Here is a 21,448-nt window from a genome sequence, read left to right as displayed (position 1 = left end):
TCTCTCGCTGAGGCGACAAACACAACGGCGACGCCTTGCAGATCTCATTCTCTCAGCAATACCGTCAACTTGAATAATTTACTGATGCAACATAATAAGACATATTCTTAATTTTCTCCTCACATTTTACAAGCATCCAAAATCTGAAAGCACCAGCGTAATTAGGTTGAATTTGTTGTATAAAAACGCAAGTTTCATTTTATCTTAATCACGTTAATGATGCAAAATCCGATGATAAATAAAAACAGGTTTTAAGAATTAAATGCTTCTCTTTTCCCTTGGACTCATTGTAATTCCTTTGGGTATTATCTTATTGATTTCAGGAAAAGATGACTTAGTTGTACAATTAATACCGAATCCTATGGTATGACCAAAATTTTCCTATCTTGAGCAAAGCGTGAGTTGATTGAAGAAATATAAACATAATTTTGCTAGTTTTCTAAGCCACAGTAGAAAATAATGAGACTGAGCGAGCGGCCTACCTTCCGGTACCAGCCAATCAGAAGCCGCCAAACAAACGTCTCGTAGGCGCATGAATCTTCCTTAAATGAATCGTAAAGTTTTGTGAATTAATCTTTGTGTAGTTTTACATACTGTCACGTAGTGTATTAAATTATTTTGAATGCGCATTGGTAATTTTGTTCTCTCTCTCTCTCTCTCTCCTAGGAGTAATTTGATTACTTTTCTTGTAGTTGTGAGCCATATACTTTTAAGGGTACTGTTGTTAATGACTTTAAAATGATATAGTGTTTTAGGTTGATAGTTAAAGGTATATTTGGTGTTTAAACTATTAAAATAGGCAACTTTAAGCATTCTAGTTTAAGATATACAGGGTACAGTATTTGGTATTTGAAATATTAAGATAGGCAGTTATAAGGAAGAACAATGCAGATTTTCGGTATCCGCTGGTGGTTGGAGGTTGACTGTAGGTATAGCATAGCTCATTTATAATTTCTTAAGCATATTGATAGCATCTGCTGCTTAGGATGTTCGACAATAATGGTCTTCTTCTTTCCAACTGTTATCCCTACATTAAGGGGTCGGTTGCCTGGTGTTCCTTCTCCTCTACTGCCTTCTATTAAAGGCACAATCCTCCACCAAACCTCTTCTCTCCATATCTTCCTTCACTTTATCTCGCCATCTAATTTGCCCTTCCTCTCGATCTTCTTCCTCTAAGCCTAACAGGTTCTTTACAAGCCCTCCTCACTCCCTCCTCGTCATCCATCCTTAACACATTCCCATACCATCTCAATGACCCTGCTCAAGGATGGCGTATGCACTTCATGTTTGGGGTATAATGTTTGCACATTTTACCCTTGGTATAGAATATTGACCCGTTGGTATAGAATATTCACTCTTTGAATATTCAATATTCACTCTTTGAATATTCAATATTCACTCTTTGAATATTCACCGATATGAAATTGGGTAACTTAGTGATCATGGTATGAATAAGTACATCATTATAAGTGATTTAGACTAGAGGAAAAAGTGAATGGTAGAATCTTAAACTTAAAAGAAAATAAATACTCAATTGATGGCTGTTGTTTAAACAATGTTCTCAGGCATATAATTTTACCAATACATCTGAAACCATAAATTATCATTTCTGTTTTGCATATTTAGCACCCTGGCAACACAGGGAGCTTGAGTTTAGTTGAAGAGTATATAATGTAATTATAATCCACTGAGATCCAATTTTTGTATTTCAGATTCAAGCTTGATGCGTTTAAATCATAACCTTTTCCACCATAAAAATATTCATGATAAATGACAACATTGTTGTTTCAGGTTTTTGGTGTGAGATGCTGGGTGTTGGTGACTTTTATTATGAGTTAGGAGTACAGATTGTAGAGTTGTGTGTGGCAACTAGTCATCGCAATGGTGGAGTTCTCTCCCTTGAAGAGGTCATGAGGAGACTCAATCACAGACGACGTCAGGACAACCAAATATCAGGGTCAGTAGTCCAGTTGTATGAGTATCATACAATTATTGTTATTCAAATTTGCAGAATGACTCCATCATACTGTTCTTGTGTACAGAATGTATTGTTTATATTTTTTACTAAAATTATATACAGTACCTTGAAAATAACCGGTAAAGAACAATTAAGGTGGGGAAGGGTGTAAGGGTAATTAAATGATGTGTAAATGACTTTCCTTAAAGCATTGTTCTCAGATAACTGGATGTTTTCTTTGAGTTTCTCAGTTAAGCAGTTGATGTGTAAACGATGTTCCTTAAACCTCAGCCACAGATAACTGGATGTTTTCTTTTGAGTTTCTCTATTAAGCAATTAATTTGTAATGTACTTTCCTTATGACATCAGTCACAGATACTAACTGGATGTTTCCTTTGAGTTTCTCTGTTAAGCATTTGATGTGTATAGTGGACCCCCGTATTTGGGGGGATGGGTACCACACCCTCCGTGAATAGCTGAAATCCTCTAAAAGGGGTTAGACTGCCAATTTTGATAGTTGAGGTACAAAAAACTAAAAGTGCTTATACCTCAGTATTTTAATGGTTTTATCACAAAAAGTGCATTTAGTCACGAAGATGATATGAAAATACAGTAATCTAAATATTTCTTGGTGAAAAATACCACGAATAGGCGAATTTTCCTCAAATAATATGTATACACAGTCCATAGAAAAATCTGCAAATAGATGTGTCCGTGATTGGACTCGGGAATAGCGGTGGTCGACTGTAATGGACTTTTCTTAAGACATCATCCACATATAACTGGATGTTTTCTTTGAGTTTCTCTGTTAAGCATTTGATGTGTAATGGACTTTCCTCGAGACATCCACCACAGATAACGGTATTTTCTTGAGTTTCTTGATTAAACAAATGGTGTGTACTAAAGGACTTTCCTTAAGACATCATCCACAGATAACTTTGGCATACGATCAGGTTGATCTGAGGACCGAACCAAGAATGTAAGCCTTTGCGGGAGGGCTGCATTGGGACATGGCAGGCATCCCAACCATGAGCCCTTCTGTCCAACTCACGGCTCCCGGTGTAATCCCAGGAGGTTGAGGGGACAGGTGAGAGGGGCTGAGTACTTTTCTCAGACCTGTGACCTGCTGCGAGCTGAAGCTCCGACTGGAGAGGAAAACCATGAGCGATCATCAACCCACAGTGACAATGACTGTAAGGGTCTAGGAGAGAGCATGCACTCAAACGAACCTGGGCGATGGCTGTCCTGAGGAGAGTGAATAAGTTTGTGTGAACATTCACAGAAGCTATCCCCAGGTGAGTGGGCTCATTCACACAAACGCAGGTGAGGGCTGACTTGGGGAGAGTGATCACGCACTCTCGGGCTGTCCTTTCGACTTGCTCCAGCTTTCTTCAAGGCTGTGGCCTCTACACGTTAAGAAGACTGTGTGGGGAACCTCCCCAAAAGCTTCATGTGAGCAAACTCGTGGGCCAGCTGCACCTGCATGGGACCCTGGCCGCATAGTCTGGTGAGTACTGGCAGGGGTGGGGCAGCACTTGCATGTTTGACAGTCTCTCACTTGAAAGAGCCTACACCAACCCGTCGACTGGTAGAGGTGACTCGGTGTTTCAAAGAAACCCGATTACCTGGGGTAACATGGGTGTCCTTGGAGGTCTTCGCACCTGGAGCTCCCAAGTCATGTGAGGCACGATCATCAGTTGCTCCCTCTACCCGAGAGTCTGGAGAGACTCGGGCAGAGGTAAGCTCTATAGTAGTCCAGGAAGGTGACCTCCTGGAACTAGTGTGGGTTCTCTTGGAGCCCCGCACACCTGATGCTCCTGAGTGGTGGGATCTCTGCGAGACCTGCACACCTGGTGCTCCCGAGTCGTGGGATCTCTGCAAGACCCGCAGCACGGCCCCAAGACCTAAGACTGGGAGATTACCCAAGAGAACCCTCTGCCTCTTCCATGGAAGGAGGCAAACTTTCAGAAGCTCTGGGTGGGACTTCTTCCGCTAAGGAGAAGCTACCTTCTTCTTCCTGTGCTTGTGAGTTTTGTGAGCAGATGAAGACAATGATGATACCTTTTGGCTCCTCTTCGACTTCTTTCTGCCATATGCCTTCTTCATCAAGGAGTGCAGGAGAGCATCCCCCCATCCGTAGGATGGTGGCGGAAATGCAGGAGTACAGGCAACGTGCTTGGAGATCATAGGAACCACTGCTGTAGCAGTTAGTCTCAATTCTCAAACCAGTCGACATGTCACTGTGGCAGTAGTCACAGTGACCAAAGTAGCAGTCACTGGAGGGGCTTGAGAGGCCCTCTAGAAAATAAGATATAACATATATCTTATCAGTTTCTTATATACATTTTTTTTTCTTATTTAAAAAGATCTCTTCGTCCTTGTTTAATTCTGTTAAGTAGTCATTGTTGGTAACATAAGCAGTTGTGTATTAAGTAGTCATTGTTGGTAACATAAGCAGTTGTGTGCTAACAATTAGAGATTTAACTTCCCCGCTAGTTTCATCGCTTAACCCTTAAACGCCGACTGGACGTATTTTACGTCGACATTTTTTGTCTCTCGGGTGACGACTGGACGTATTTTACGTCGACTTACAAAAGTTTTTTTTAAAAATTCGCGGAAAAATACTTTTAGGCCTACCAGCCGAAAACTCTTGAATCACGCGCCTTGGGGGATGCTGGGAGTTCACGGATCAAGGTGTTGTTTTGTTTACAATCGTTACGCAGGCGCGCAAGCGCGAATTTCTTTCTTGCCGCACTAAAAAGTATCTGTGACACATCTCGGAAATTATTTCGTCACTTTGACATAATTTTTGTACCATTTTAAATTAGCCGTTACATGGAGTATTATATATGAAAATGTGTGCATTTTTATGTAGAATACAACAAAAAAAGTACTCGTGATCTTTTATCAGTTTTGACATATTTTCATATAAATAACGATAAGTGCCAAAATTTCAACCTTCGGTCAATTTTGACTCTACTGAAATGGTCGAAAAACGCAATTGTAAGCTAAAACTCTTATATTTTAGTAATATTCAATCATTTACCTTCATTTTGCAACTAATTGGAAGTCTCTAGCACAATATTTCGATTTATGGTGAATTTATGAAAAAACTTTTTCCTTACGTCCGCGCGGTAACTCTTCCGAAAAAAAATCAATCATACATGCGATTGTGGTAATGTTTGCACCATTTTAAAATTAGCCGTTACATAAAGTTTTATATATGGAAATGTGCGCAATTTCATGCACAATACAACTAAAAACAACCCATGGTTGTAGCTTTTATCAATTTTGAAATATTTTCATATAAAAAATTATAAGTGACAAATTTTCAACCTTGGGTCAACTTTGACTCTACCGAAATGGTCGAAAAACGCAATTGTAAGCTAAAACGCTTATACTCTAGTAATATTCAATCATTTATCTTCATTTTTCAACAAATTGGAAGTCTCTAGCACAATATTTCGATTTATGGTGAATTTATGAAAAAAATAACATTTTCTTTACGTCCGCGCGGTAACGCTTCCGAAAAAATCATACGTGCGATTGTGGTAATGTTTGCACCATTTTAAATTAGCCGTTACAAAAAGTTTTATATATGAAAATGTGCGCAATTTCATGTAGAATACAATAAAAATAATTGAAGGTTGTAGCTTTTCTCATTTTTGAAATATTTGCATATAAATCACGATAAATGGAAAAAAAACTACGTTCGGTCAACTTTGACTCTACCGAAATGGTCGAAAAACGCAATTGTAAGCTAAAACTCTTACAGTCTAGTAATATTCAGTCATTTATCTTCATCTTGAAACAAATTCGAAGTCTCTAGCACAATATTTAGATTTATGGTGAATTTAAAAAAACACTTTCCTTCCTTCCGTACGCGGATTCTCCGCCACAAATCTCCGAAATGCGTACGTCCCATTCTCGGAATATTTGCTCCGTTTCATATAAGGCATTTCATAGAGTTTTATATATGAAAATGTGCGCAATTTCATGTAGAATAAGACGAAAAACATTTGAAGGTTGTAGCTTTTCTAATTTCCGAAATAATTGCATATAAAAAATATATATAAAAAAATTCGACATTCGGTCAACTTTAACTCATCAGATATGGTCGAAAACTGCAATTGTAAGCTAATACTCTTACAGTATAGTAATATTCAATCATTTGTCTTCTTTTTGAAAGAAAGTGGAAGTCTCTAGGACGATATTTAGATTTATGGTGAATTTAAAAAAAAAAATATTTACGTCCGCGCATTACGAATTCATGCATTATTTTGTGATAATATTTTCTCTGTGTTGCTTTTATCGTTTTACAATGTGTTATATACCAAAATAATCGCAATTTAGTGTACATTACAACGAAAAAAAAGTAGCTTGTTACCTTTAACCGTTTTGCGCACAGCGCGAATTGAATACAATTATATATGAAATTTCGTTTTTGTGTTATCATATATCGCATTATTTATATATGATAATGATAATTTTATTCATTTCTGATGGTTGCATACTAAACTTCAGCCAATGACAAAAAAAGGAGCCAAAAATGAACTCTTAATCTTGAAAACTAAGCGCGCTGTGATTTTTTGAAAAAAATATTTTTTCCGCTTCCGCGCTCACTCCGAAACACCTCCGGCACACGGGAGACAATTTTTATTTTACCGCTTCGGCGTTTAAGGGTTAACGACCACCCAGCAACTCACTACTCTCCTTACCACGGCTTGTGCTTCATTCTGGGAAATATTAAGAAAATTTTACAGTGAGCTTTGTAATGGATTTTATTCTCTGCTAACATGGAAGACTAAGATATTGTCTACATTTCTGAGCCACTGAGTGGCAGTGGGCGGCATGGTTCTCTGCCCTTTACCATCTATACCTAGTACTCTACAGCTTTGGTCAGGATGAAGATCTAATATTGATGGGGAACTCTTCAGGCACTTTGAGACATCCGGTTACTTTGAGGTTGGTGTCATTTCTTTTTGGCACACATCAATTGAGTTGTTGAAGTCATTTTTCTTGACGTCCATATCCTCATACAAATCATCAGTCTTTACATGAGGAATTTGTTTCATCATAGCTGGAAAACAGCTGTTTAACTTTTAAACAAAGTGGTTGGGTAGTTAATTACCAGCTGGCTGGTGGGAGTCCTGCTTACCCGGACGGCAAGCATTCACTCTACTTTCAGCCATCTTGAACCCTCTGCCGTGCCTGCCGCTTTGTTTTGTTTGTTTTTATTCTGACATTCCTAATGGGATTGTTTCTTGTTGTTTTTTTAATATCCTGTGTATACTTGTGTATTTGTGATAGTGTATTATGCAAACCCACGAATCATCTGATAGGGCTTATGAGCCGAAGGCTGGTCGTGAGTGTATGTGTCCTGGTACCACCTCTAAGCCTTGCAATCATTACTGCTCATCTGTTGATGTAGACCATCATGACCTTTGCACAAGTTGCAGAGGACATGACTGTTTGTGACGAGTGTCGTGACTGGTTCCCTGTGCAATGGGTGAGGTTTTCACAGAGGATGAATTATACATGAAAAAGACTTCCAAGCTTTGTCTGGTGTTAACATGCACCCAACTAGTCCTGTGGTTACTGATCCTTCTTGTTCATTCTTACCTCCTGTGAAACTCCCACACATTGCTGTCACTCCTACATAAGCATGAGCGATTTCCTCCTCATTGTCTCATTGTCTTCGCTTGTTTATATATATATATATATATATATGTATATATATACATATATATATATATACATATATATATATATATATATATATATATATACATATATATATATATATTATATATATATATATATATATATATATTATATATAGTATATATATATATATATATATATATATATATATATATATATATATATATATATATATATATTATATTATATATATATATATATATATATATATATATATTATATATATATATATATATATATATATATATATATATATATATATATATATAGATATATATATATATATATATATATATATATATATATATATATATATATATATATATATATATATATATATATATATATATATATATATATATATATATATATATATATATATATATATATATATATCTATATATATATATATATATATATATATATATATATATATATATATATATATATATATATATATATATATATATATATATATATATATATATATATATATATATATAATATATATATATATATATATATATATATATATATATAGATATATATATATATATATATATATATATATATATATGTATATATATATATATCATATATATATATATATATATATATATATATTTATATATATATATATATATATATATATATATATATACATACAGTGGTACCACGAGATACGAAATTAATCCGTTCCAGGCCCTCCAAAAACACCCCAGTAGATTTCATAATAAAGCTAAATTGACCTATAAACAATGAAATACTACAACAATTTGGACCATTCAATACCTAACTTAATAACGTACTACTAATTACCTGTAAATAAAGTGTATTAGTGTACATGGAATACAAGAAATACTGTACGTATGTAGTAAAATGTGGAAGCTTACCTTTCGAGTGAGGCTATCTCCGAAAGCGGCGACAGAGGAGGAGGACAAACGGCAGATACGTACGTACGTACACTTAACTTTACGAAACACATAAAAAAATGTAAGGAAAACATACATAAGCTAAAATTTACGTACACATTAACAAAACTGTAACACTTAATTGTACAAAAAACTATGTAAAATAAAAATAAAAATTTTGTCTTTGATTTTTTTTTTATACTCTACGTAATTTTTTTATACAAAATTTCAACTTCATCACCACTTTCAACTATCTGCTTTTTAGTATCACTTGGTTCTTCCTTTTTGCTTACTCCTGCTAATACTAAAGGCTTCTTTAAAAAATAACTATCCAAGGAAGATTGCTTCTGCCTACTTTTCACAATGTTCCTGAAACGACTCAGGCAAGCCTCGTCGAACTGCGCAAGCATACGACTTGTGTAAGCCTTTTCAGGGTGTCTTTTTTTCAACAAACGATTGCACTTTATGAAAAGCAGCTAGAGCATCCTTAATTTCTGCCGTTGTCATAGGGTCGTCCTCCTCCTCCTCGCCGCTGCTAGAGAACTCTTCTTGAACGACGTTATGTTGCATGGCCTCCAACTCCTTCAGGTCATCCGTCGTAAGCTCCTCTTGGTGCTCCTCAAGAAGGTAGTTGATGTCGTCCTCATCAACGACCAGCCCCATGGACTTGCCAAGTGCAACGATCTCGTCAAGATCTGGTTGCAAAACAGTTTCAGGATCGTCAACTGTTCCTGAATCTGCAACACCAGCTTCGCCCACGTCGAATCCCTCGAAGTCTCTGGTGGATACGGCATCAGGTCAGAGTTTCCTCCACGAGGAATTCAAGGTTCGCCTCGAAACCTCCTGCCAAGCTTGGTCAATGAGTCGGATGCATATCACAACATCGAAATGCTCCTTCCAAAATTGACGCAAGGTGAGGTTTGTGGTATCGGTGATGTCGAAACATCTCTTGAAAAGATGTTTCGTGTACAGCTTCTTGAAGTTCGATATCACTTGCTGGTCCATGGGCTGGAGAAGAGGTGTGGTGTTAGGCGGAAGATAAAGAACCTTGATGAAGGATTACTCTGCTAGGATATCTTCCTCGAGGCCAGGAGGGTGGGCAGGGGCATTGTCCAACACCAGCAGACATTTCAGAGGGAGGCACTTCTCTTCCAAGAATTTCTTCACTGTCGGGCCAAAACACAGATTTACCCACTCGGTGAACAAAAGCCTCGTTACCCAGGCTTTTGCATTAGCCCTCCACATCACTGGAAGCTTCTCCTTAAGCACTTTGTGGGCCTTGAAGGCTCGAAGAGTCTCGGAATGATAGACCAGTAGGGGCTTCACCTTGCAATCCCCACTGGCATTTGAACAAAGTGCGAGCGTAAGCCTGTCTTTCATAGGCTTATGCCCGGGTAGCTTCTTCTCTTCCTCCGTGATGTACGTCCGACGAGGCATTTTTTTCCAAAAAAGGCCAGTCTCATCACAGTTGAAGACTTGCTGAGAACTAGTCTTCCTTGGTCATCACCTCGTCGAACGTCTTTTTAAAGGCTTCGGCCGCTTTTGTGTCCAAGCTGGCAGCCTCCCCATGCCGCACCACCGAATGGATGCCAGTCCGTTTACGGAATTTCTCGAACCACCCATGCAAAGCCTGGGCAATCAAATCGCCGAAAATAGCGCTGGCCTTGTGGGAGATTGCCGTCTCGGTTATCGTATCGCCAGGAATTTCTTTGTCTTTTATCCAGACAAGAAGAAGCCTTTCCATCTCGTCGTACACATGGGTCCTCTTGCTGGACAAAATAGTGACGCCCTTGGAAGGTGTAGCTGCTTTGATGACATCCTTCTGCTTAAGGATGGTGCCTATTGTCGACGGATTTCGGCAACAACCTTTCGTATCTTGAAAAATTTTCTTATGTAGAGCCGTAAAATTTTTCGTGTTAGCTTTCGTATCTCGAGTTTTTTGTAAGTTGAGCCTTTCGTATCGTATCTCGAGATACCACTGTATATATGTATATATATATATAAATAATATATGAATGATTATCACAGCACTGAGATTCATATAAATTATTCAAGCTACAAATGTCAATTAAATCTAGTTCGCTCTACTTCAGAATTAATATATTTTCATACATGTAAACCGAAAGGAAATTTATTAGTTAATAATAATTTTGTCCTCTCGTGGGTTCAAACTGGCACCCGGCAGACAGAGAGGAAATCAGGACTTCAGTGACGTTATCGATTTGGCTAACAAGTGAGGTCATAAGTTTATACTGACTCCTACCTTACAAATCACCGTCGAACTCAAGTATTTGTAATTAGAATCAATATCCAACCCCCTCTACCATGTTAAGTAATTCGAACGTTTGCCGCACGTAGCCATATTATGAATAATTATCACGTCACCGTGATTCACATAAATTATTCAAGCTACAAATGTCCTTTAATATCTAATTCGCTCTACCTCGGAATTAATATATTTTCATACGTATAAATCGAAGGTGAATTTTTTAGTTGATAATAATTTCGTCCTCTCGTGGGTTCGAACCAGTGCCCAGCGGACAGAGAAGAAATCAGGACCTCAGTGATATTATTGATTCAACTAACAAGTGAGGTTATAAGTTTATTCCGACTTCGACCTTACAAATCACTGTTGAACTCAGGTATTTGTAATTAGAATCGATATCTAACCCCCTCAACCATGTTAACAAATTCAAACGTTTGCGCACATAGCCATATATGAATAATTATCACATCACTGTGATTCATACAAATTATTTGAGCCACAAATGTCCTTTAATATCTAATTTGTTCTACCTTGGAATTAATGCATTTTCATATATATGTAAAGTGAAGGGGAATTTTGTAGTTGATAATAATTTTGTCCTCTCATGAGTTCAGTGAAGTTATCGATTTGGCTAATAGGCTAGGTTACAACGTCACAAAAGTCCTGATTTCTTCTCTGTCTGCTGGGCGCTGGTTTGAACCCCTAAATAAGCAATAAAAATGATTGCTCACTTGGCTACGATGGTGAGGATGGGTCTATTCCGGCTCATATAAGTATATCTGAAAACCACTTGTATATATCTATCATATAATATATATATATATATATATCTATATCTATATATATATATATATATATATATATATATATAATATGTTATATATAATATATATATATATATATATCATTATATATATACTATGTATATATATATATATATATATATATATATATAATATGTATATATATATATATATATATATTTTAAATATATATATATATATATACTATATATATATATATATATAATATGGTATTTATATATATATATATATATATATATATATATATATATATATATAATATGATATATATATATATATATATATATATATAGATATATATATATACTATGTAATATATATATATATATATATATATATATATATATATATATATATAGAGAGAGAGAGAGAGATAGAGAGAGAGAGAGAGAGGAGAGAGTGAGAGAGAGAGAGAGAGACGAGAGAGAGAGAGAGAGAGAGAGAGAGAGAGAGAGAAAGGTAATGCCACATTTTATATATTTCATGATTAAGTTATTCATATATTCACATATGTGTGTGTGTGTATTAGTCTTAAAATTTTTCATTTATTTCTTATATATTGTGAATATAGCTCCAGAATTAAGCAGATCAATTATGTAAAATAGTCAAATACTATGTATGAGAGACAGTGGAATAAGTATTAAAACTTTGAATAAAGAAATAAGAATAGTGATATAAAATATATGTTATACAATGTTGCACATTTATAGTACACATAAACATGTCATTCTTCATCATAGGACCCCAGTTCAGTTACAAAGAACATGTAATTTTATGTTCTGCATGTTATATAACAAAAAGCATTATGTATCAAGACACGATTCTGTTCTTTTGTGATTAAAATATTTTACTTATAATTCATTATAGTTCCAAATTAACAGTTACACCCTTCTAATTTTTCAAATATATTTGTATGCCCTGTTATACAGTTTAAGAATTTAAAACATTTGTAATATATCTATTTTTTTTAAAATTACTATCATGTATTTTTGTCAGTCCTACACAGCTTTTACCTGGCATTGGCTGCAAGCTCCTTTTTTTTTCTTTAAGAGAATATCTTATGTATTTGCTTGTTCACAAATACACTATACTTCATGACGTAAATATTTTGGGTTTTGCCTTTATGTACATCGAATTTTTCAGGGATGACATTGTACGTGCCGTGAAGAAGTTGCGAATTTTAGGGTCAGGAATGGAAGTGGTAGCCACTGGGTCATCACAGTTTATTTATTCAATTCCTGGTGAATTGTCAATGGACCACACAACAGTCCTTCAATTGGTATGTGTTTGTGTTCTTGCAAAAAGCAAATTGCATTTGACATGGGGTTTTTTATCAGTCATCTTGTTTCTGTGAATGGAGCAAAGCTGAAGAGGTCCACTCCTCTCACTTGCTGGTGCAATAGTTTAGAATTGACATATGATATAACTACTTTATAAAGAATATCATATATTATTAATTAAATTCTCATCTGTGTGATACTGGCATTTTACTCAACTGGTTTTTATGTGTGGATATTTCATGCAATAATTATTTAATATTCTTATAACGATTTGTAACTTTTTATTTTCTTTACTGATGAAATGATTCCCTATTTTTCATCTTAATAATATAATTTGCTGAACATTCTTCCACAGAAGGAAACACCCATATGTAGTGAAAAATAGAGCCCAGCCAAGAGTAAAGCATAGTAAAACATAAACAAAAAATATCAGTTAAACAGTAAACCAGTAAAGATGTATATGTTTTCATAAACACCAGTTGAGAAGTGGCAAGAAAATTAAATCACAAAGATTAAATGCAATTTTTAATAGTATTGCAGCCTCTCCTAAAGCTATAAATCATTGTAAAGGTAAAAGTATATAACACTTTTACAGTTAAGGGTACAAAAGATACAGTGATTGGCACAGTATTTGATTAATACTGTTATTATATTAGAATTCAGTTTATATGAAACTAACTTAAAGAGCTTTTACTATGAATGCAAACTTCCCCATAATAAAGTAGTCATATATAAAAAGAAGAGTACTAAACAATAAAAGGAAGATTTGTGTATCTCCAGAAACATGTAGACTGTGGATGAACATTGATATTCTAAAGGTAGAGCTGAAAAAGAATGGTAAATGGCGTTTAAAAATACTAGTTCTTATAATGTAGCACAGTTTGCATTTCAGGCAAGATTCCAGGTACATTGCTCAACCATTTGTTTATAGTTAACTGGTTTTCATCCTCAAAGGAGTTATGCTCTCATGGTCCCTTCAGGGCTTATTAAGACAGATCAACCAATTGCAAAGAATTCTCTAATAGTTGATCTTGGCCGAATAGTGCTTGTTGGCACATGATAAGATGTAAAGGACTCAGGACAGGATAGCTCTCTCTCCTGGCTTACGACGACTACCTCAGGTCTCTGTCTCACTCACACAGATGTGACGATAACATAGTATTTCGGCCATCTTCATTATAGTATACTGGCTGTCCAAGAGTTCATCAGTCCCAAGATTATACTCTGGAAATTGTTTTTAACTATGCATGTTTCACTTATCTTAACACCAGTAAGCTTATGGTTGTTTAAATTGGGAGCTAGTAGGCCTCTTGTAAAGCAAGAAGTTGCGAGTAGATCACTAGGCTATGCTGAAATTGCCGTGCTTTTCTTTATCCTGTTTAACAAATGAGAATTAGCATAATACAATAATATTAAATCATTTTTTTTATTGAAACCTATTATACAATGCTATTTTAACAGAGACAATGTGAGGTTACCAAAAGGGTAAATCGGGTTAGCCAAACTACAAGTATAGACAATGTGAGGTTACCAAAAGGGTAAATCGGGTTAGCCAAACTACATACTTGTGTATGAAACATAGATATGATCGTCGTTCCCAGTTGTGCTCGACTTTGGAGCCTTGGTGTTTACTAAAGGCCAGTATTTCCTTTGTAGTATTTTATAATCAAACTAAATTGTTTTGTGATATCAACAGTTCCCTAGTTATCCTGAATATCAGGGTTCTTTTCAATGTGAAAGGAATACATAGTACATTCATGGGAATCTAATTCCAATGGGCATTACCCAGCCAGTAGTGACATCCTAGGTGTTGAGAAAATTGTTATAAGGTTTGTTTTTTTCCTAAGGGAATACAAAATACCAAATTTGTAACTAATTTGTATTTTTCATAACTAACAAACCTGAGGTCTTAACATTAGGATTTACTAGCGCCAAGCTGGAAACCGGTAGAATTAAAATTACACTTGTGAGATCCAGGGACTAATGGCATCTATACCAGGTCATGGGGCATGTATACCCAGAATGCCCACGGCTACCTGTGACCCATCAGTTATATTTCTAACCCAGTTTAGACTGCTAGAGGGGTGGTTCGAGGTGGGCCTTTAACTGTTAAGACCTCAGGTTTGTTAGTTATGAAAAATACAAATTAGTTACAAATTTGGTATTTGTTCATACACGAAACAAACCTTCGGTCTTAACATTAGGATAGACTTACTATTGGAGGGAGGTAAGTCTCTACAACTGACTGGGAGTTTGCCACCTTATCCATTTCCGAATATATAGGGAAATTCTAAGAGAATGGACAATGAACCTAGGACCAAAGATATAAGCGGATCTATTGGTTTCCTCCCACTGGGTGTAGATACCATTCTACTGTTTACTCTTGTCCCTTGCGACTGGATCCACCTTCACCCCTCTTTTTTTTCCTTATTATCCAGAGGGGTGTGTTGCTACTGAAAAGTATATCATCAGCTAAGATAGCTTCACAGTATGGCTGACCATCTCACCTGCATCTAGTCCGTTCCAGCACATGACGGTACTCTCCTTCATATTGCCCGTAGTTAAAGGAGTAGGAAGAAAGTAGTAAAGAAAAAAGACCAGTCATCCCATTCATTCTACTTTCATACCTTCATCTTAGACTAGACGCAAACTGACCCACCCGCCAGGGGCACTGGATGAACTATATCACTTGTTGGGCTGCCACCACTGGACCCAAGGAAAAGGTGTCCAAGGATCTATGGGCAACATCTTTCAAATAAAATGAGGTGAAAGTTGTTTGGCGCTTCCACACGCCAGCTTTCAGAATTTTATCCACAGACATGTTCTTCTTAAATGCCAGGGAAGCACTCACACCCCTGATGTCATGAGCTCTAGCTCCCACCTGGCTATCTGACCCTCTGTCTTCTGCAGTATAAGCATCTCTGATCGTCTCCCTTAGCCAAAATGATATTGTATTCTTGGACACTTCCTTCTTGTTCCGTCCTGTACTTACGAACAACCTCTGGCACCCCGGCCTGAGGTGCCTTGTTCTCTTTAAGTACTCCCTTAGTGCCCTGACGGGGCACAGGAGCATTTCAGCTTTGTCGTTGTCTACAAAGTCTGCCAAGGAAGGTATGGTAAAGGAGTCGAATCTGCCGTCTACTATTGTTGGATTTTGGGTCTTTGCCACGAATTCTGGGACAAACTCACACACCATTGATCTCCAACCTCTCGAGTGCTTTATGAGATATGAGAGGCCATGTAGCTCCCCCACCCTTTTGGTTGAAGCCAGGGCCAATAAGAAGACTGTCTTCAGGGTCAGGCTCCTATCCGTGGACTGCCTTAGTGGTTCGTAGGGGGGTTTTGTCAGACTACTCAGTACCTTGGTCAGATCCCAATCTGGGGCTTTTAGCTCCTTTGGTGGGCATGACTGTTCAAAGCTCCTCATCAGCATGGCCAACTCCCATGAAGACGATATGTCCACTCCTTTCATTCGTAAGACTAAGGCTAGAGCAGCCCTGTACCCCTTCACTGCAGATACAGACATATGTTTTTCTGTTCTGAGATATATCAGAAAGTCTGCTAACTGCTGAATAGTGGTACCGAGTGGAAACACGTTCCCTCTACGACACCAATCACAGTATGCTGACCACTTCCCTTGGTATACTGTCGCAGATGATTTTCTGATATTACCTGCCATCTGAGTTGCTGCTTCCTGCGAAAACCCTCGCTCTCGGAGGAGATACTTGACAGTCTCCACCCGTGAAGCGATAGGGACTTCACCGACTGGTGGTACCTCTCCACGTGAGGCTGACACAGAAGGTTGCTCCATGGAGGTAACTCTCTTGGCACATCTACTAGGAGTTCCAGTAGGTCTGGAAACCACTCTGCTTTCGGCCATAACGGGGCTACCAGGGTCATCTTGAGGTTCTGAGACCGCATTACCCTGTTCAGAACCTGACGGATTAGACAAAATGAGGAAATGCGTACACGTCCAGATTGTCCCAGGGGTGTTGTAGCGCATCTTCTGCTACTGCCTCTGCGTCTGGGACTACTGAACAATACACTTCCAACTTTTTGTTGTACCTGGTTGCGAATAGGTCTATGATCGGTCCTTCCCACAACATGAGCATCCTGTCCACTACCTGTTGGTGTAGGGACCACTCCGTTCCCAGAATCTGATCCCTGCGGCTCAACTTGTCGGCCACTATGTTTCTTTTTCCCGGAATATACCTGGCCTTGATGTCTACCAGGTTCTCTATAGCCCACTGGTGAAGTTGAACTGTCATCACATGTAACTGCCGAGAAACTAGGCCTCCTTGCTTGTTTATATAAGCTACTACTGTGGTGTTGTCTGACATCAATACCACTGAGTGTCCCTTTACTCTCTCCCTGAATTCTTGTAGAGCCAGGAAAGCTGCTTTCAACTCCAGCACGTTTATATGGAGTTCTCTGTCCTTGCAACTCCATTTTGCTGACACCATCAACTCCTCCATATGGGCTCCCCAGCCTTCTAGTGACGCATCCGAGAACAGCAAGAGGTCCGGGGAGGATTGTTGAAGGGGGACACCCACTGTCAGATTGTCGTCGTCCACCACCACAGCAAGTCTTTCCTCACTTCTGCCGACAAGGAATTTTGCTCGTACGGGTGATCTACTGTTGGTGACCAAAACTCCTTCATCCTCCATTGTAGGGACCGAAGGTGTAGCCTTCCTTGTGGTACTAGCTTCTCCAGGGAGGTTAGGATTCCCAGCACCACCTGCCACTGTCTTGCTGGCTGTGTCTGCTTTCCCAGAAAGGCATTCACCACTTGTTTGCATTTCTCTACTCTTTGGTCTGTCGGGAATACTTTGGCTTGTGTTGTGTCTATCACCATTCCCAGATATTCCAAACGTTGACTTGGATCCAGCTGCGACTTCTGCTGATTCACCACAATACCTAGGCTGTGACAAAGCTGCAGGAGGGCCGCCCTGTCCCTGAGTAATTTCTCCCTGGACTTTGCTATCACCAGCCAATCGTCCAGATATCTTATTAGCCTGATCCCCTGAGCATGCGCCCACGCCGACACGAGGGTGAACACTCTTGTAAAAACTTGAGGAGACGTTGTCAATCCGAAGCACAGGACCTTGAACTCGAAAGCTTTCCTGCAAGACTGAAGCGGAGAAATTTCCTTGAAGACTGATGGACTGGTATCTGAAAGTATGCGTCCGTTAAGATCGACTGGTCAGCATAAAGTCTCCGATTCTGACTGCTTGTAGAACCGTTTTCGGAGTTTCCATCTTGAAACTGGTTTTCCTTATAAACAGATTCAGCGTTGACAGGTCTATTACTGTCCTCCACTCCCCGTTGGCTTTGGGTACCAGGAAAATCCTGCTGTAGAAGCCTTTTGTCGGACTGCATACTTGTTGCACAGCTCCTTTTTCCATCATCTTCTTCACTTCGTCCTGCAGAATAGTGGCCTTCTGAGATTTGTGGGCATAAGTGACGTGGGGTAATGGTTGATCTGTCAGGGGCGGGGTTACCTCGAACGGAATCAAATACCCGATCCTGAGAACATCCACCACCCACTGCTCTGCCCCTAGTTCCTGCCACACCTTCCAGTGATTTGCCAGGCAACCCCCCACTGGTGTGGCCGAGTGATGGGAGGCGCCCATCCTATCTTCTTGAGCCTCTCCCTCTTCCCCTATTGCCCCTTCCTCTGTTGTTTCTATTGTGAAAGGGCCGATGAGTTATCCTCTTTGGGGAAGAGGGTCTTGTGACTCTATTAGGGATGCTATGTCTCACTGTCTTCTTTCGAGACATCTGCTGTTGTCTTCCCTCCAAAGGAGTAGTTTGACTGTTAGAGGTTTTCCTAACTGCCTGTTGCACCAACCTATCGTTAGTGTCCATCCTTCTTCTATCTATCGCCTCTTCCAGTATGACCTCTGGCAACAGTAGTTGCGATTCCAAGATATCCCCATTCCTCATTGCTAACAGGGAATCCAAATCCACATTGCGGCTTAGTCTAGCCAATGCTGCATCTCTCCTCATTAGCAGGATATTTGCCCAAACATTGGCACTTACGTTTGTCAGGTACGCAATCGCCTTGGACCCTGACTGTAGTAATCTAATGAACAATGGTTCATCCAACTACTTTCCTTGTTGCTTCCGAGGATGCAATTTTCGCCACTGCTGTTGACCAAAGGTCTAACCAGGACGCAGCCTGAAAGACAGAAGAAGCTGTTGCTTCTAACGTAGCAGCCTCTTGGTACGTCATCGAAGGGCATTCCATTTTAACCTGATCCAAGGTTAATCCAGGCCTTAACCTTACAACATTAGGGTTCATTTGTCTAGACAGCAAAGGGACCTTCGTGTCGTATAATATTTCCTTTGCTTTATCATTGGAGGGGGAATAAATTTAAATGATCTATTAGATCTTAAGGAATTATCCCTCCCTGCAATCTTTGCGTTTACGTGTTGCAAGACCGATTCCGCATGACTCGAACAAGGCAATTCATACGACACCTTGGTATCCCTCTTTAGTCCAAAACGCCATGTCAATTCCAGGAGGAAGCATACTGGCCGGTGTTTCTGTCTTCTCCGAAAGGCTATTGAATTGACGAATCAAATCAATAACCTCTGCATACGAGGCCAGAAACTCTTGGTTTTCTCCTTCCTCCGGCTCTAGTGTACCACTCTCCGTCACGAGAGATGTTGTCTCGCCTCTATCTTCTGACAGACGGCCCGGAATTCCACGGCCGCCTGCCCCTACGGCCGCGGTCTCTTTGATCTTTTCTGGCCGCTGTTGGCTCGATCCCAGATAGTCAGCCGGGGAACGATTAACGGTCTCACTCTTTCTCTGCTCACGGATATAGAGCGAGAATCTCGTCTAGATCTCCAAGATGAAGGCTCCCTTAAGACAGAGGTAAGTTCGTCTCTTTTAGCATTGGCATCGTTTTCGAGCGTCGGCGAGCCCGGCCTCGGCCTTCTATCCAGACGGACACTGCCTTCCACGAATGTATCCGCCGAGGTTGCCAACTCTCTATTTTTCGTACTTTTAATAGGAGCCTTATCGTCCTTCGTACGTATTTTGGTAACGGCCTTACGGGCGAAACTGGGATCCTGTCATTCCATTCCTCTGCCATGCCACCTTTCGCCGCCAACGTCGATTTTACCAGAGGTATCGCAGTTTTTGCGATCCGAACTGGCAACTCCGCCTCGGCCGCTAGCTCGCCGGCCGTCACCTCTTGCGAACGGCTTCGTCTGCCAACCTTGTGCTTAATAGCCACTGATTTTCCGACCTTCTTGCTGACTTGGAAATGACAGTCTTTGTCCGAAGAAGAGGAAGAATTGATTCTTCTCCTCTTGGCCCGAGGATCCGCTAGGAACTCCCGAATCCTCCTCCAACGCTTGACTGGCGCTCGCCGTGACGTTATCGGACTTAGCGATGACGCCGAACTAGAGGAAGAAGACGAAGAAGGCGAATCACACTTTTTCTTTTTGTCTCTCTTATTCATTCTCTCCTCTATATCCTGTAATTTCTGCATTACAGTTTGCATTGACGGGTCAGAAGGCGTATTAGCGTCTGGGTGCAGCGAAAAAGGCAGAGAATCGGTCTGTGACGTCATCACGCCTGCCATCTCAGAGTGTGACGTATGTTGTGACGTCATCCCTCTCGTAGGGAGAGACTGAGAGGTTTCTGCTGGCAACCGCACGTTTGCTGCCAAACTACCTCCCACGTTCTGCATCGCTGTAAATACTGAGTGGGATGGTGAAGCAGCGGCATTAATTGCCCCATAAACATTGCAAGCCCGGGGGATGAGGAACATTCAGCGCTGCCGGACCTGCTGGAACCGTGACGTCATATAATGCGCAAGCAGACCATCCAAGGTTGGTACGCCTGGTAGGCCTAGCGCTGACCACGTACCATCTAACCTATGCGCTTGAGTAGCAGGAGCCTGGAACAAAGATGGCGGATCTCCCCCTCTACTTGCTGGGAACAAAGGAGAGTGCAAATTATTCATAAAATTACCCAAGACCCCTCCTGACGTTTCCGATACAGAACCGCTAGGAGAAACCGAAGGGGTATGAGATAATTCAAAAGCAGGTGGAGAAACATATGGAGCAGCCTGGTTTATTACCGATACAAAAGAAGCCGGTAAGGTTTGGTCATCCAAAGATGGCGTCACCCCCTTTCTTTTGTATTGGCTTTTCCCATAGAACTTCTTCCACTGTTCCACCGACCAACCGCGACAAACAGAACACGGATTAGTAACCGTACATACGTTTTCCCTGCACCTACTACACGTTGGATGAGGATCCGTCGACACCGAAGTTAGGAACCTAGAACAAGGGAAACCACTGACTCCTGGGCATTTCCTTTGTCTCCTCTTCGAAGCGGTAGACGATCCCGATGTTGAGGCAAAATTCTCCATCATACCACGTATACACTCTTACCACACACTGATCACACTTGGAGAAAGAAAAGGAATGAAAAATAAAAAATGAAATGGATAAAGAACGGGCAA

At 39.4% G+C, this 21,448-nt stretch overlaps 1 protein-coding gene across 1 annotated transcript in view; it reads left to right on the top strand.

Moving 5' to 3' along the window:
* LOC135217786 (vacuolar-sorting protein SNF8-like) overlaps positions 1–21,448 on the top strand; it is a 106,666-nt gene that overhangs the window by 81,657 nt on the left and 3,561 nt on the right. The window contains exons 4-5 of the mRNA XM_064253815.1: positions 1,792–1,957; positions 12,826–12,961. Coding sequence (XP_064109885.1) covers positions 1,792–1,957; positions 12,826–12,961 — 302 coding nt within the window. The remainder of the gene's footprint in view (positions 1–1,791; positions 1,958–12,825; positions 12,962–21,448) is intronic.

This window comes from Macrobrachium nipponense, chromosome 7, assembly GCF_015104395.2.
Source record: "Macrobrachium nipponense isolate FS-2020 chromosome 7, ASM1510439v2, whole genome shotgun sequence".
In the NCBI taxonomy this organism is placed as follows: domain Eukaryota; kingdom Metazoa; phylum Arthropoda; class Malacostraca; order Decapoda; family Palaemonidae; genus Macrobrachium; species Macrobrachium nipponense.
Note: the sequence above shows the minus strand (reverse complement) of the source record. Positions and strands in the feature narration are given on the sequence as shown.